This window comes from Choristoneura fumiferana, chromosome 18 (genome assembly GCF_025370935.1).
Source record: "Choristoneura fumiferana chromosome 18, NRCan_CFum_1, whole genome shotgun sequence".
Lineage (NCBI taxonomy): Eukaryota > Metazoa > Arthropoda > Insecta > Lepidoptera > Tortricidae > Choristoneura > Choristoneura fumiferana.
The window spans coordinates 9,328,629-9,340,978 of NC_133489.1; the positions used below are offsets into that span (position 1 = coordinate 9,328,629).

General features: G+C 37.0%; 1 protein-coding gene across 8 annotated transcripts in view; it reads right to left on the reverse strand.

Moving 5' to 3' along the window:
• The window catches only part of LpR1 (Lipophorin receptor 1), a 239,890-nt gene that overhangs the window by 213,870 nt on the left and 13,670 nt on the right, over positions 1 to 12,350 (reverse strand). For all 8 annotated transcript variants that reach the window (XR_012452430.1, XM_074101450.1, XM_074101447.1 and 5 more), the window contains exon 2: positions 5,364 to 5,483. Coding sequence is in view for 7 of the 8 variants with exons in the window: in XM_074101450.1 (XP_073957551.1) it covers positions 5,364 to 5,483 (120 nt within the window). In the remaining variant the exon portion in view is untranslated. The remainder of the gene's footprint in view (positions 1 to 5,363; positions 5,484 to 12,350) is intronic.

Consider the following 12,350-nt stretch of genomic DNA (forward strand, 5'->3'; position numbering starts at 1 on the left):
AGTGGCTGTGACATACGGACGGACATACAGACAGACAGACATGACGAATCCATCAGAGTTCCGTTTTTTGCCATTTGGCTACGGAACTCCTAATATCACACTCAATTACTTTAGATAAAACACTCGATAGGTTATCACTGTTATCATTAATTATTTAAATCAATGAATCAGAGACGGCTTTACCATATTATCAGTTATTTAGTTATTTATACCGTACACAATGTTTTTTTGGCCGCAGTGAATAATCAAAACCTTGACCTGATATAACACTGTAAAAATAAATTAATGAGAAATAAATAATCACCGATAAAATTCTATCTTATGAAGAAGAAGAATAATTTTTATTTAGCAATAAAGTTACATCATCCCAGCCTATACACGTCCCACTGCTGGGCACAGAGACCTCCTCTCAGAAATTACAGAAATACCCATTTGAATAAAATACAAATAACATCATCTAACTTTTGCCAAATTAAGTGTTAAAAATACAAAATCTCTAAAAGTAATAAAAGTAAATATTTTTGAACTTACTTGAATTGTGTGTGTTTGTGAGTGTGTGTATGTGTGTGTGTGTGTGTGTGTGTGTGTGTGTGTGTGTGTTTTACAGGCGTTTAGTTGCAGGCTATAAGGAGATCTTCCGTATCTTGGTAATTCAGTTTAGCTAGATGTTCTTCTCTATAAAAGTGATATCACTTTTTAGCTTGGCAGCAGAAGAGTCTTTGGGGCTTTTGATTTTTTTAGTGAGTGTGTGTATGTTTGTTACTCCTTGAAGCTAAAACGGCTTGACGGATTTGGACGAATTTTGGTATGTAGATAGCTGGAGCCCTGGAATAACACATAGGCTACTTTTTATAGGAAATAGGGATAAAATATCTATTTGTGAGATCCAATAATTGGCTTTATTGATACTATAAAATTAGTTTAATCTGTAAATAAATAAATATCGAATTACCAACCACTGGGCTCAGTCATGAAATTAGGCATGGTATGGTATGGTATTTTTAATGCAATGTCAATGAAAATCACGATGTAATTTTCGGGGATTCCCACAGGAATTTGGTAAAATCCCGAAATTTCATTGGTACTTGAGGTATCTCATCTTAGGCCTCTAGGTCGGCAACGCATCTGCAATACCCCTGGTGTTGCAGATGTTAAGGGGCGGTGGTGATCTCTTACCATCAGGAGACCCACTTGCGCGTTTTCTATCAGTCGAATAAAAAAATAACTAAGTACTGTATGAAATGATTTACGCGTGCGAAGCCGCGGGTAAAAACTAGTTAAGTACTAATATTATTATATTATAAACTTTCGCGATTTTCACTCAAAACTAAAATTAGGTACCTCGTGACCACGAACGCTACAATGTGGTCGAAACGTCGAAGTTATTTTAGCAACAAACAGTAATCGTGATTAAGCACTGAGATTAATTAGTTACGAGTAGGTAAAATCGATTAAAATATGTTCCTGTTTATATAAACGACTTAGTATTCCGGCGCCAGAGCGGCGCGGCGCGTCATCCCGCATCAATGAAAGCCAACAAACGCCAATCAAAGGTAGGTACTCATGCAATGAGACTCTTTAATAAACTATTAAGAGGGGTCATTACCGGTCATTGTAATAAATAAACCCGTGTTTAACGATTGTTTAACGATGACGGAAAAACATTCTCCATAGATAGATAGATAAAAAACTTTATTCACAAACATGCCATGTCAATTGTACAAAAACAAACAATTCAAGTTGTTACATATAAATTAAGTTGTGAGGGCACAGCCGCGAAAAGGCGTCGACTCAGCATGAGCTGCGACATTGCTGTCACAGCGTTGATATTCTGTCGAAACCAGATAGTAGGCTGTTCATAGTGTCCGTTCATTATAAACATGATGCAGCTTCTTACAGAAGACTACATTCTTCTAATCCAAAGGTCCAGCGGAAACTCGACGGGGGTACACGTAGGCGTGAAACAATGGATGTTTCGGAGTTTTGGGAATATAGTGAACATGTTAGCAGCAGTGTGTCTACCGAAAAAAGTAAGACTTTGAAAGGGTCTATGACCTTTATATTCGTCTCATTTACGCCCTAAATTCTCTCTTTTAGTAAAGCTCAAATTCATTACAGGCTTCTGTTCCTTGCTCGGCTCAATATACTTAATATGTGTACGCGTTCATTTTCACGCGTATATTTTTTTTTTTTTTTTTTGTATGATCATGATCACGCATAACTTTTTACAGAGTAGTTCGATTTTGATAATTATTTTTTTATTGGAAAGGGTAGGTATACCTCGAAGTTGGTCCCATATAAATTTGGAAAAAAATCCTACCCTAAGGGTGGGAAAAAATTATAAAATGAAAACGGTTCGGGGGTTGGCGACGGTGCTGGCTGAAAATCAGCGCTGGGGTGTTTTTAACGCTTCAGCATTATGCTGAGCGAGTGTCAGTTTCACAACCGCAATGACACATACCTTTGTGTAGTTTATTTGTACCTAATAATATTGATGTGTATTGTGTTGTGAATAAATGTATTTTCTTTCTTTCTTTAAAACTTTTAAACAAAAAAATTAAACCGCCGAAAAAAATTATAAGCAAAAAATAAAAAAACCTTTTTTATTTAATCTTAATCACTGAATAAGTAATAGTACAAGTAATCTAGGTACCAGTTTGAAGTCGGTGCCTCAGCACTAGCCAGCAATAGTGGACCTATAGTCATCTACCTGATGGGCTTCTATCACTCCTCCTGCCTCGTGCTGAGGCACCGATTTCAAACTACCTAGATTAAGGTTAAATAAAAAAGGTTTTTATTTTTTACTTTTAAATTTTTTCGGCGGTAATTTTTCTGTTAAGAAGTTTTTTATGTAGCCTGCACGTATCGTAAAGAATATTTTGACCTTCGAGTTAACCATTTGCTATGAACTATATGGTTCTTATAAAGTTATGTTTGTACGAAGTTCACAATTAACGTAATGGCGAACCTTACAGAGAGAGTCACTTGAAACAACACGCGGAAATTGTTGACTTTTATCAATGGTATCGAAATTATCATCGTATGATATTTGTTTTGTGATAAAACAACTAAATCATCAAAGAACCGTATATTTCAGTATATGTTTCATTGAATCTCCGTTTTTGACTAAGTAGAGTCAACGTCATAAATAAGTGATTATTTCTGTACCTTGTCGCTTTCAGTCGTTCCACAATTTCGTATGGCTTTTCAAACATGACGTTATAGTGACAAGGTACAAAAGTAATCAGTTATTTATGACATTGACTGTACCTACCAGTAGCGTGGAGTGAATATTTTCTTTAGGCAACCCGGAGAGTGAATGAAGCGAGAATTAGGTATGACTTCAAATGTAACTGTTTACTATATTTCTCATTATTGGCGTCGCGTAAAATTTTTGGCAAATTTTATACAATATTTGTAAGTATAGCAGTTTGTAACTAATAGATACACAACAACAACATACCGTAAACAATTTTCAAATAACTATTGCGGTTATTATACGGTTTGAAAGATACAGCCCTGTGACAGAGGAAAAGATAGATGAATGAACGGATAACACGGACTCCAATTGGACCCTTTGGGTACCGACCCTACAAATTACGAAGTTCTTATAAAATTTATCGTATTTAATTATTAAATACAATCTGCTTTAAAAAATATGTAATATATATATATATATATTATTCCTCATTAGTGCACCACACCTCTATTATAATCAAAATTTATTGACTGCCAACTTTAAAGTCTAGCTTTAACGGTTTAGGCTGTGTGTTGTTTGTCAGTGACGTAATGGTTTTATAGATTTTTATGAATTATTTGTTAATTAACAAACAGCATCATAATATCTATGATTGCGCGCATAGATTGGGGCCCGGAAAGGATGTGAATCGATGATTAATATGTGTAGATATACTCATACTACCAATGGTAATAGAAATTCATTTCTGATGGTATTTTTCCCTTGATAAAGAAGTTTCCGATCATTTTTTACGTCTTTGATCTTTTTGTACAGTTTCATTTTCACTTAAAAGTCTTCCAAAAAAAGAAGGTCAATTAATTAAAAATGTTTCTAGTTTTTCCAAACATCTTTTCAATAGGTTCGTGGAATTCAGTTAAACAAACTCTTGAGAGCCCAATTAGCGTAAAATTAGGAGTTCCGAGTAGACGTCACGTAACCAAAGCCATTCCTCTTGAATAAATGTTAACAGGCTGTCAGGACAAAGCTCTTTTGTCGAAACCATCATTTTGTACACAATAACAACAACACAATGCTGCCGATTAATCTTTTTCCTGATGAAAAGTAAACTGATTGATGTTGGAAGAGTATAAATTTATTCAAATTCGTAAATATTCATAAACCTTTTTTTATATTTCTTATACCAGCAATGAGGCTCTTTCTTGCTTTAAAACATCTCTATGTTTTGAAATATAAAAGTGGGTACGTGACCATTTCTAAATTGGTAATAAATATAATATGGACATGGCAAACCTCTGAATTTAGTAGAATCCCGGAATTTCAATTCAACTCATGGATTTAATGATTTAATAAGTTGTCGTTGTGAAATGCATAACAAACTCGTGAATATTGGCGTAAGATCTCAAAACTTACAGGGCATTCCCTGCAGATATTTACTTCACTTCAAAAATTAATGTAACTGATTATGATTAAACAGTGAGTTTGCGTGAGACCTAAATATTAAATTTAATTTTGGCTGGTTCTTAATATTTATTAACTGATCACCATCGTGTATAAGTTCATTCGTTTTGCAGACGACGTCGCGCGATAAGATATTTCGCCGCGGTTACGAAGTTCCACGAAGTTAGGCAGCGGCACGGCGAGCGTGTTCTCTGTTCATTGCGCGGCCGAAACGCTCGCAGCACAGTGGTGGTAACCTAACCTAACCTAAGAGCACCCGGAGCTGAGCCAGTGGCAACGTAAAAATAATGGATTGTGTTTAATGGAATAAATCCGGATAACTCACGTCATAAACTTCGGTTACATGCTCATTCTAGCGTCAGTTCAGTTCATCAGTCTGGTCCGAACGACGAGAGTTATCGTGTAACCTTCACGGACTGACGGACTCATGAAAATTAGTTTATAATAACATTCGTCAATCCGATGTAAATGACAGAAACCAGAATGATGGGCAGAACTGACACCAAAATGAGCATGCAACCGAAGTCTTAAATCGAGTTTGGTTTATAGTGTGCATGTTGCAGCAGCCACCGCGTCGCGTTGGTCCTAGAGCTACGAATTAGCCCGATACATGTCAAGCTAAACTCCGGATTTATTTCATTAATTAATATGAATGAGTATCACGATAGTTTCATGTTCACTGGATTGTGTTCTTTAAAAGACTTACCTTTGCATACATCGATAGATTCATCAGATCCATCGGTGCACTCCGCCTGTCCGTCGCACACCCATGCTAAGGGTATGCAAGCCTTGTTGGCACACTGGAACTGGGTCAACGAACAAACACCTAAAACAAACAGAATTAACTATTATTGCCTGCATTGACAACAACGATAAAGAAGAAACGAATACATCCATCGTGATCCTAAAAATTCTTGAAATGGTTTATTCATCGGAAAGTCAAAGGATCTCCTAGTAGTCTAAGATCCCATATAGGTGTAGACCTACGTCGTTCATGTAACCGAATGACATTTATTTTTGATAGCTCTTTCCCGTGACTTCATCTGCCAAGAATTCATTACTCCCGAAGGCAATTTTTCGGGATAAAACTATGTCATGTCCTTCCCAGGGTCTCCAACTATTTCATCTAAATGGGTAATATACAGATGGAGTTATTTTCGCATTTATAGTACTAATCAGGATTAGTAAGAATGAAAAAACCTATAAACTTACAACTTACAACTTACAATGTTAAGTTAAAATCACCTAAACTAACTACTACTAACTTTGTGTAGTGAGATCTAAGCGTACATACATATTTACAGACAGAAAGATGGCGGGAAGTGACTTTATTTAATACTAGTATTTAAAGATTCATGCTATTATTTCATCCGAGAGGTCCTATAAAAACGGATCCTGTACTATAAGAAAAAGTACGGTGCCTATTTGGAAGCTCTAAAGATAAACGCACAATAGTCGGATATCGGCTATCGAAAGTTGGTGTATAACTCAAGCTGGCCTATCTGGGAGACCATTGATCGTATATTTCCATGGTCCTAAACAGCCTTCAGTATATTACTAGTGGACAGTGGAGTCAGGCACCAATACAATGGTACAAACTATATCTTTCCCGTCCACTCGCTTGATTTATAGAGCAATATTTTCGTGAACGCTTCCTATTCCACTGAATGGAACTTGGACTATTTCAATGATTTACACATTTCCTGGCACGTAAAGGAACCGAACGTAGTTACAAAACTAATTAAATAATGTCGGGGAGCCAGCAATTACATATTTTAAATAGCGTGTGTTTACGCTTACAGTTTTGTTCGGAAACTTATCTAAAATAGCTCGAACTTTTAGTTATGTTAAAAGCTCTGTCTGTATGGCATTATCTTTATTGCTCTCTTAAAACATAAATTTGAAATCGGGCAAAGCTCGATTTTAGAATAAGTAGGTCAGCCGGATCCACCCTAAAAAGATATCTCGTTGAAACGGACGAGAAGTTGCTACTCGTCTATAAAAGCGGTACAATACTCATAGGTTTATCAAATACATCTAACAAATTGCATCAAATTTTTTAAAGTAACTTAGAGCTTGAAACCGTGACGTCGTTACAATTGGGTAAATTCCTGGGTCAAAAAAATAATAGGTACTCTATTTAGTCCGGCAGCTAAATTATCAGATATTTTCTTTGACTTTGTTAATCAAACTATTAAAGCCTGTGATCTCCGGTGTCCCGCAGGGTTGCGTTCTGTCTCCCACGTTATTTCTTCGGCATATCAATGATATGCTGAACTACAGCAACATTCATTGCTATGCAGACGACAGTACGAGGGACGTACTCTATACCGGTAGTGCTAAAATTTCCAGGGAGTACGTCAGCGAAAACCGGAACATGCTTGTGTCTCAAATCGAGACCTTGTTGCAGCATGTCTCAGATTAGGGCAGACTTAACTTGGTCCAATTTAATCCGCAAAAGACACAAGGTATGCGTGTTCTCCGCAGAAAAGGATCTCTTTGTTGCATCGCCTCGTTTTGAGGGGACTTCTTGTATTGTAAATTGTTCATTTTCTTTTGTACAATAAAGAGCAAACATACATATATACATACTTCTTTTGAGGTCAAGCCGTCCATAGTGATTCTGGGAGCCGACATTTCGAGTGATGTACAGTTTCGTAGTAATTTGGACGGCAAAGCTAAACTAGCTTCAAATAAACTGGGGGTACTGAATGCGGCGCAGTACTTCACGCCAGCCCGTCACCTACAGCTTTTTAAAAGGTTAGGCCGCTTATGGAGTACTGTTCCCATCTCTGGGCTGGAGCACCCCAGAATCAGCTTCTTCTATTTGACCGCATCCAACGTAGGGCTGCTAGATTTGTCGGCAACCGGGAACTTTCAAACAGGCTTGATGCTCTGGCAATGCGGAGGAATGTTGCATTTCTGCATCTTTATTTTTTATTTTTATCTTTATTTTTTTCAAAACATTAATTTATGCCTTGATCGTTTTGTTTACTTATGTGAGAAAAATAAAAAGTTTTTTTTTAATTTTATTTATTTGGAAAACAAACAGAAATAAGTGTCCAGAAGATAATACAAGTATTCTTAGTATCTATAACTAAAATAACATACAGACATCTTGTACCGCATATAACTATCAGGATTATTATTCAGGATAAAATTTTATTAACAAACATTTGATCTTACTCTCGTCTGTCGTACAAGATATCCATGAAGAATACCTAGTCTGCAGACTTGCTGGACTTCCTGCGGGCCATCTAATCGTCCCGTTTGTACCTACCCAGACATTGAAATTTTCATTGAGGTAAGCCCTGGAAATTCTGCTGTGGTGGGCAGGTGCACTATCTTGATGAAAAGTGATATTGTTAGACTTTGAATGTTGGAGAGACAGGTAAGATAACTGTTACGTGTCTTTTACTAGTTGAAAGTGAACAGTAAGTACTAGGTAATGTTCATTAAAGAACTTGTGTACTAAATAGGTATTCTTCATGGATACGTGTACGACAGACGAGAGTAAGACCAAATGTTTATTAGAGAAATTTTATCCTGAATAATAATCCTATCGATTAGTAAGTATAATAAAATAGCGAGTGTTTGCTTTTTTTAATTTTAGTTGGTTCGAGGCCCGGGCGAACAAGCTAGTTTTAGAAAATCTTTGAATGCAGTTTTGTTTCTTTTTAAAAATAAAGGAATGTCTTTTAAGTAAAATGAGCCAACTTAAGGGGTTAAGACCAGCTGGTCTTATTTTTCTGGTTTTTCTGTGCATCTATATTTCAGTTTGTATTTTCAATTTAGGTTTTACGGGATGACCGTAAAAGTAAAAATTTGGAATTGAAATAAAAAATACAAAAAGATTCCAAAAAACAAGTCTTAAGGGGCTACCCTAGGTTATCATCGATTCTTGACAAGTTTTGCATCGTATCCTACTTTTGCACTGCAGATAGAAGTATAAGTCAAACGGCTATCGGTTCTTCAATCTTTCATCTCCATTTTTGTCCACCGGATTTTGAAAAAAATTAATACTTAATTTCGTATTTCGTATAAAGATCTAACATAATACGAAATCTACACCCACAATCTACAATCTATGGGTTCGCCTGTGATGTCTCTAAAAAAGGGTTTTCATTTGAAACAAATTAACACAAAAGTTATGGCCAGAAAACCAGTTTTTAGGTTTTTATATTGATATGCCGTAAAGAAGTCGAAAGACGAGTCGAAAACACCTGGAAGAGCTACTGGTCCATGAAACAGCTTATGAAGGGAAACCTTCCAATAACACTTAAGCGAAAACTCGTCGACATGTGTATCCTGCCCGTCCTAACCTACGGTGCACAAACATGGTCCCTGACTGAAAATCAAAAGTCCAAACTTAAGGTTTGCCAAAGAGCGATAGAGCGTAGCATATTAGGTGTGAAACGGATGGACAGAATCCGGAATACCACGCTGCGCTCAAAAACACGCATAACCGACGTTGGGAAAAAGACGGCTAAGCTAAAATGGGACTGGGCTGGACACGTCTGTCGCATGCACCCACAAAGGTGGGCTCGTACAGTTACTTGGTGGGTGCCGGAGAACGGCCAGCGACATCGAGGCAGACCGAGAAGGAGATGGCGGGACGATCTGGACACGTACGCAAAGGACTGGCCTGACATTGCGTCAGAACGAGAGTTGTGGAGGTCAAGAGGGGAGGCTTTTGCCCAGCAGTGGGACACTATACAGGCTACTTAAAAAAAAAAAATATTGATATGCCAGCCTGTTGTTTTAAAACAATCCATTTTTTTTTTAATTATTGTTCGTTGTAATTTATTTATTTCTTGGTTTGTTATACTTAATTTTTTGATAAGTGGTTTATTTATTATATTTGTGTATCGTTCGATGAGTCACAGACGGGTCTGGCAGAAAATCAGCGCTGCAGGCGTCTAACGCTTCAGCATAATGCTGAGTCAGCGACCGTTTCACTTTCGCGGGGACACACAAAATTGTGTATATGTATTTACTATTTTGATGTGTTTTTCAGTAATTTATTATTATTATTTTTTTATTTGTGTAAACTTTGCTGTATATGTGTGTCTTCTGTGTAAGTGAATAAATGTCTTCTTTCTTTCTTTCTTTCCTTTCTTTATAGTTTCAGCATGTCTGTCTGTCTGTCCGTCCGTCCGTGGCATTGCTCAGTGACTATCAATGCTAGAAAGCTGTAATTTTGCACGGATATATGTGTAAAGTATGCCGACAAAATTGTACAATAAAAAATAGAACATATTTTTTTTACGGTACAGTCAAGGGCAAAGATATTGATACGGCCAAAGCTACAAAAATATGCATACACGACCTTAATGTTAAGTGCATAAAGTCGTGTATACATATTTTTGTAACTTTGGCCGTGTCGATATCTTTGCCTTTGACTGTACCTTCCATAGACGTAAACTGGGGTGTTTTTTTTTCTCATTCAACCTGTAGTTGTAGGGTATCGTTGGATAGGTCTTTTAAAACCTATCTTTTAAAATATTTTTTTTTATTGTTCCATTTTGTCGGCATAGTTTAAATATATATTCGTGAAAAATTACAGCTTTCTAGCATTGATAGTCTCTGAGCAAAGCCGCGGACGGACAGACAGACAGACAGACATGGCGAAACTACCGGGTGTGGCCTGTAATATGAGCAAAAAATTTAAACATAGATCGTCCTCGTCAATCTGAACAACATTAGTTCAGCGAGTTTTAAAAATAAAGAAGTGTTTTAATTTTCCTTTTTTCATACAAATTAAATACGGCTTTCAATGTACGCCATCCTAGAACACAACTGACGTCACCTGTCACGCTACAAACATCAAGCATTTTGCTTTACATTGCATCTTCGAATAAACTTAAAAGTGTGATAAAAATTAAAAAAACTAAAAAGTCGCTGAACTAATGTTATTCAGTTTGACGAGTATGATCTATGTTTTAATTATTTTCTCATATTACAGGCTACACCCGGTATAAGGGTTCCATTTTTGCCATTTTGGCTTCGGAACCCTAAAAACCGCATTCAAATCGGTCCACCCGTTTAAGAGCTAAACACACAGCGGTCAAACTTATAACACCCCTCTTTTTGCGTCGGGGGTTAAAAAGAAAAAATACTTATCCCATATTTTTTGCAAATCTAACTGACGAACTTATTATATATTAGGAATCTAGCCAGCTAATTATAGCCTTGTGTACTCCGGTTGCACTTATTCTTACTGTGACCGTTATAAAAAATACCCTATGTGTTAACGTTTATTCATTAGCGGATATTGTTTAAATTTCTCGCAATAATTAAGCATTTTAAAAACAAGGATCCAATTAAAATTTGGCCTTTATTCGTACCAGTCAAAATGAAATGCAGCCGTGGCTAATTGAAACATAGTTGATTCAATTTGTATGTAAATGGGTAGCTTTATCAATTTTTACCGCGGCCCCTCCTTTGGATGCACGGGTTTTTTATGGGTAAGATAAATAGAGTATCGCGGTAGGCGAGAGTGGATGACTGAAAGCGACACTAATTTAATTTCATTACATTAGGTTGAGGGTGCTCTAGGGCCGGCGTCCAGCGACTCCGCGCTGACATCCAATCTGCGTGGAGCACCCTCGAGTCCGTCTCATTGAGAGCAAATCGCTCGAACCCGGGCCCGGGGCCCAATCCGCAAATAAATACCTAAACACGTTTTACTCACTTATCGGAAATTTAACGCGTAGTTAGAAATTTGCAATGTGGTTTTCAGGGACGCACAACATTACGGTGAAGTGTACGCTACACATATGTGATGCTATTTGATGGCCTATGTAGTTCTAAATACACTGGCCCCGGTGGGCCCGCTTGGAACGACAAACTGAACCCTCGAACTCTTGAGAGTAGGCATGTGCCCAGCAGTGGGAAGTCAATAGGTCATTGTTGTAGCGAAGTTTTAATAAAGGCTATCCTCTTATACGCTATATTGCGTGTTATACTTCAAAGTTCATCTTAAAGATACTTACTTTAAATAACGTTCACTTAATGGTAGTGCCTTTTTTTCGTTGCTGCACTAAAATATATTTTATTGAAATTAACTGACAGTAAAACGGTGTAAAGCCTGGTAATACAGTATTTAATACGTGGATGAAGTACAGATACTTTCGCTGACTACGTTTTATTTATAAAAATAAAATTTTAGAAGTGAACTTGGACAGTACAATGATAATTACAAAAAAAATGTGTGCGTATGAATTAAGCATCTGTACGTGAACTTCAAAACGGATAAAAGTACACTCTGCTTATTGAAATTTTAGTCGAAGTATGCTAGACATGTTTCGATCCAATAAGTTGTTCTAATAACTTTAACATGGTTCCGTAATCAAAAAGAAAACCATTTTACTGTAGCTTCACTCTCCGTCTCCATGTCTGCCTCCATATCTGTCTGTCCGTCACAGGGCTGTATCAATACTGTTAATTCTGTTTTCCAGATATAGCCCTGTGACAGACAGATAGACACAGACGGACAGCAAAGCCACGGTAATAGGGTTATTTTGGTCACCCTTCGGGTACAGAACCCTTGAGAAATATTCACACGATGGACACTAATATCCTATTATGCGAAAGTTTGTGAGTGAGTGAGCTTGTTTGTTACTCCATTACGCTGGAACGGCTGGACGGATTTGGATGAAATTTGAGTTAGCTGGACATCTGGAATAAACAT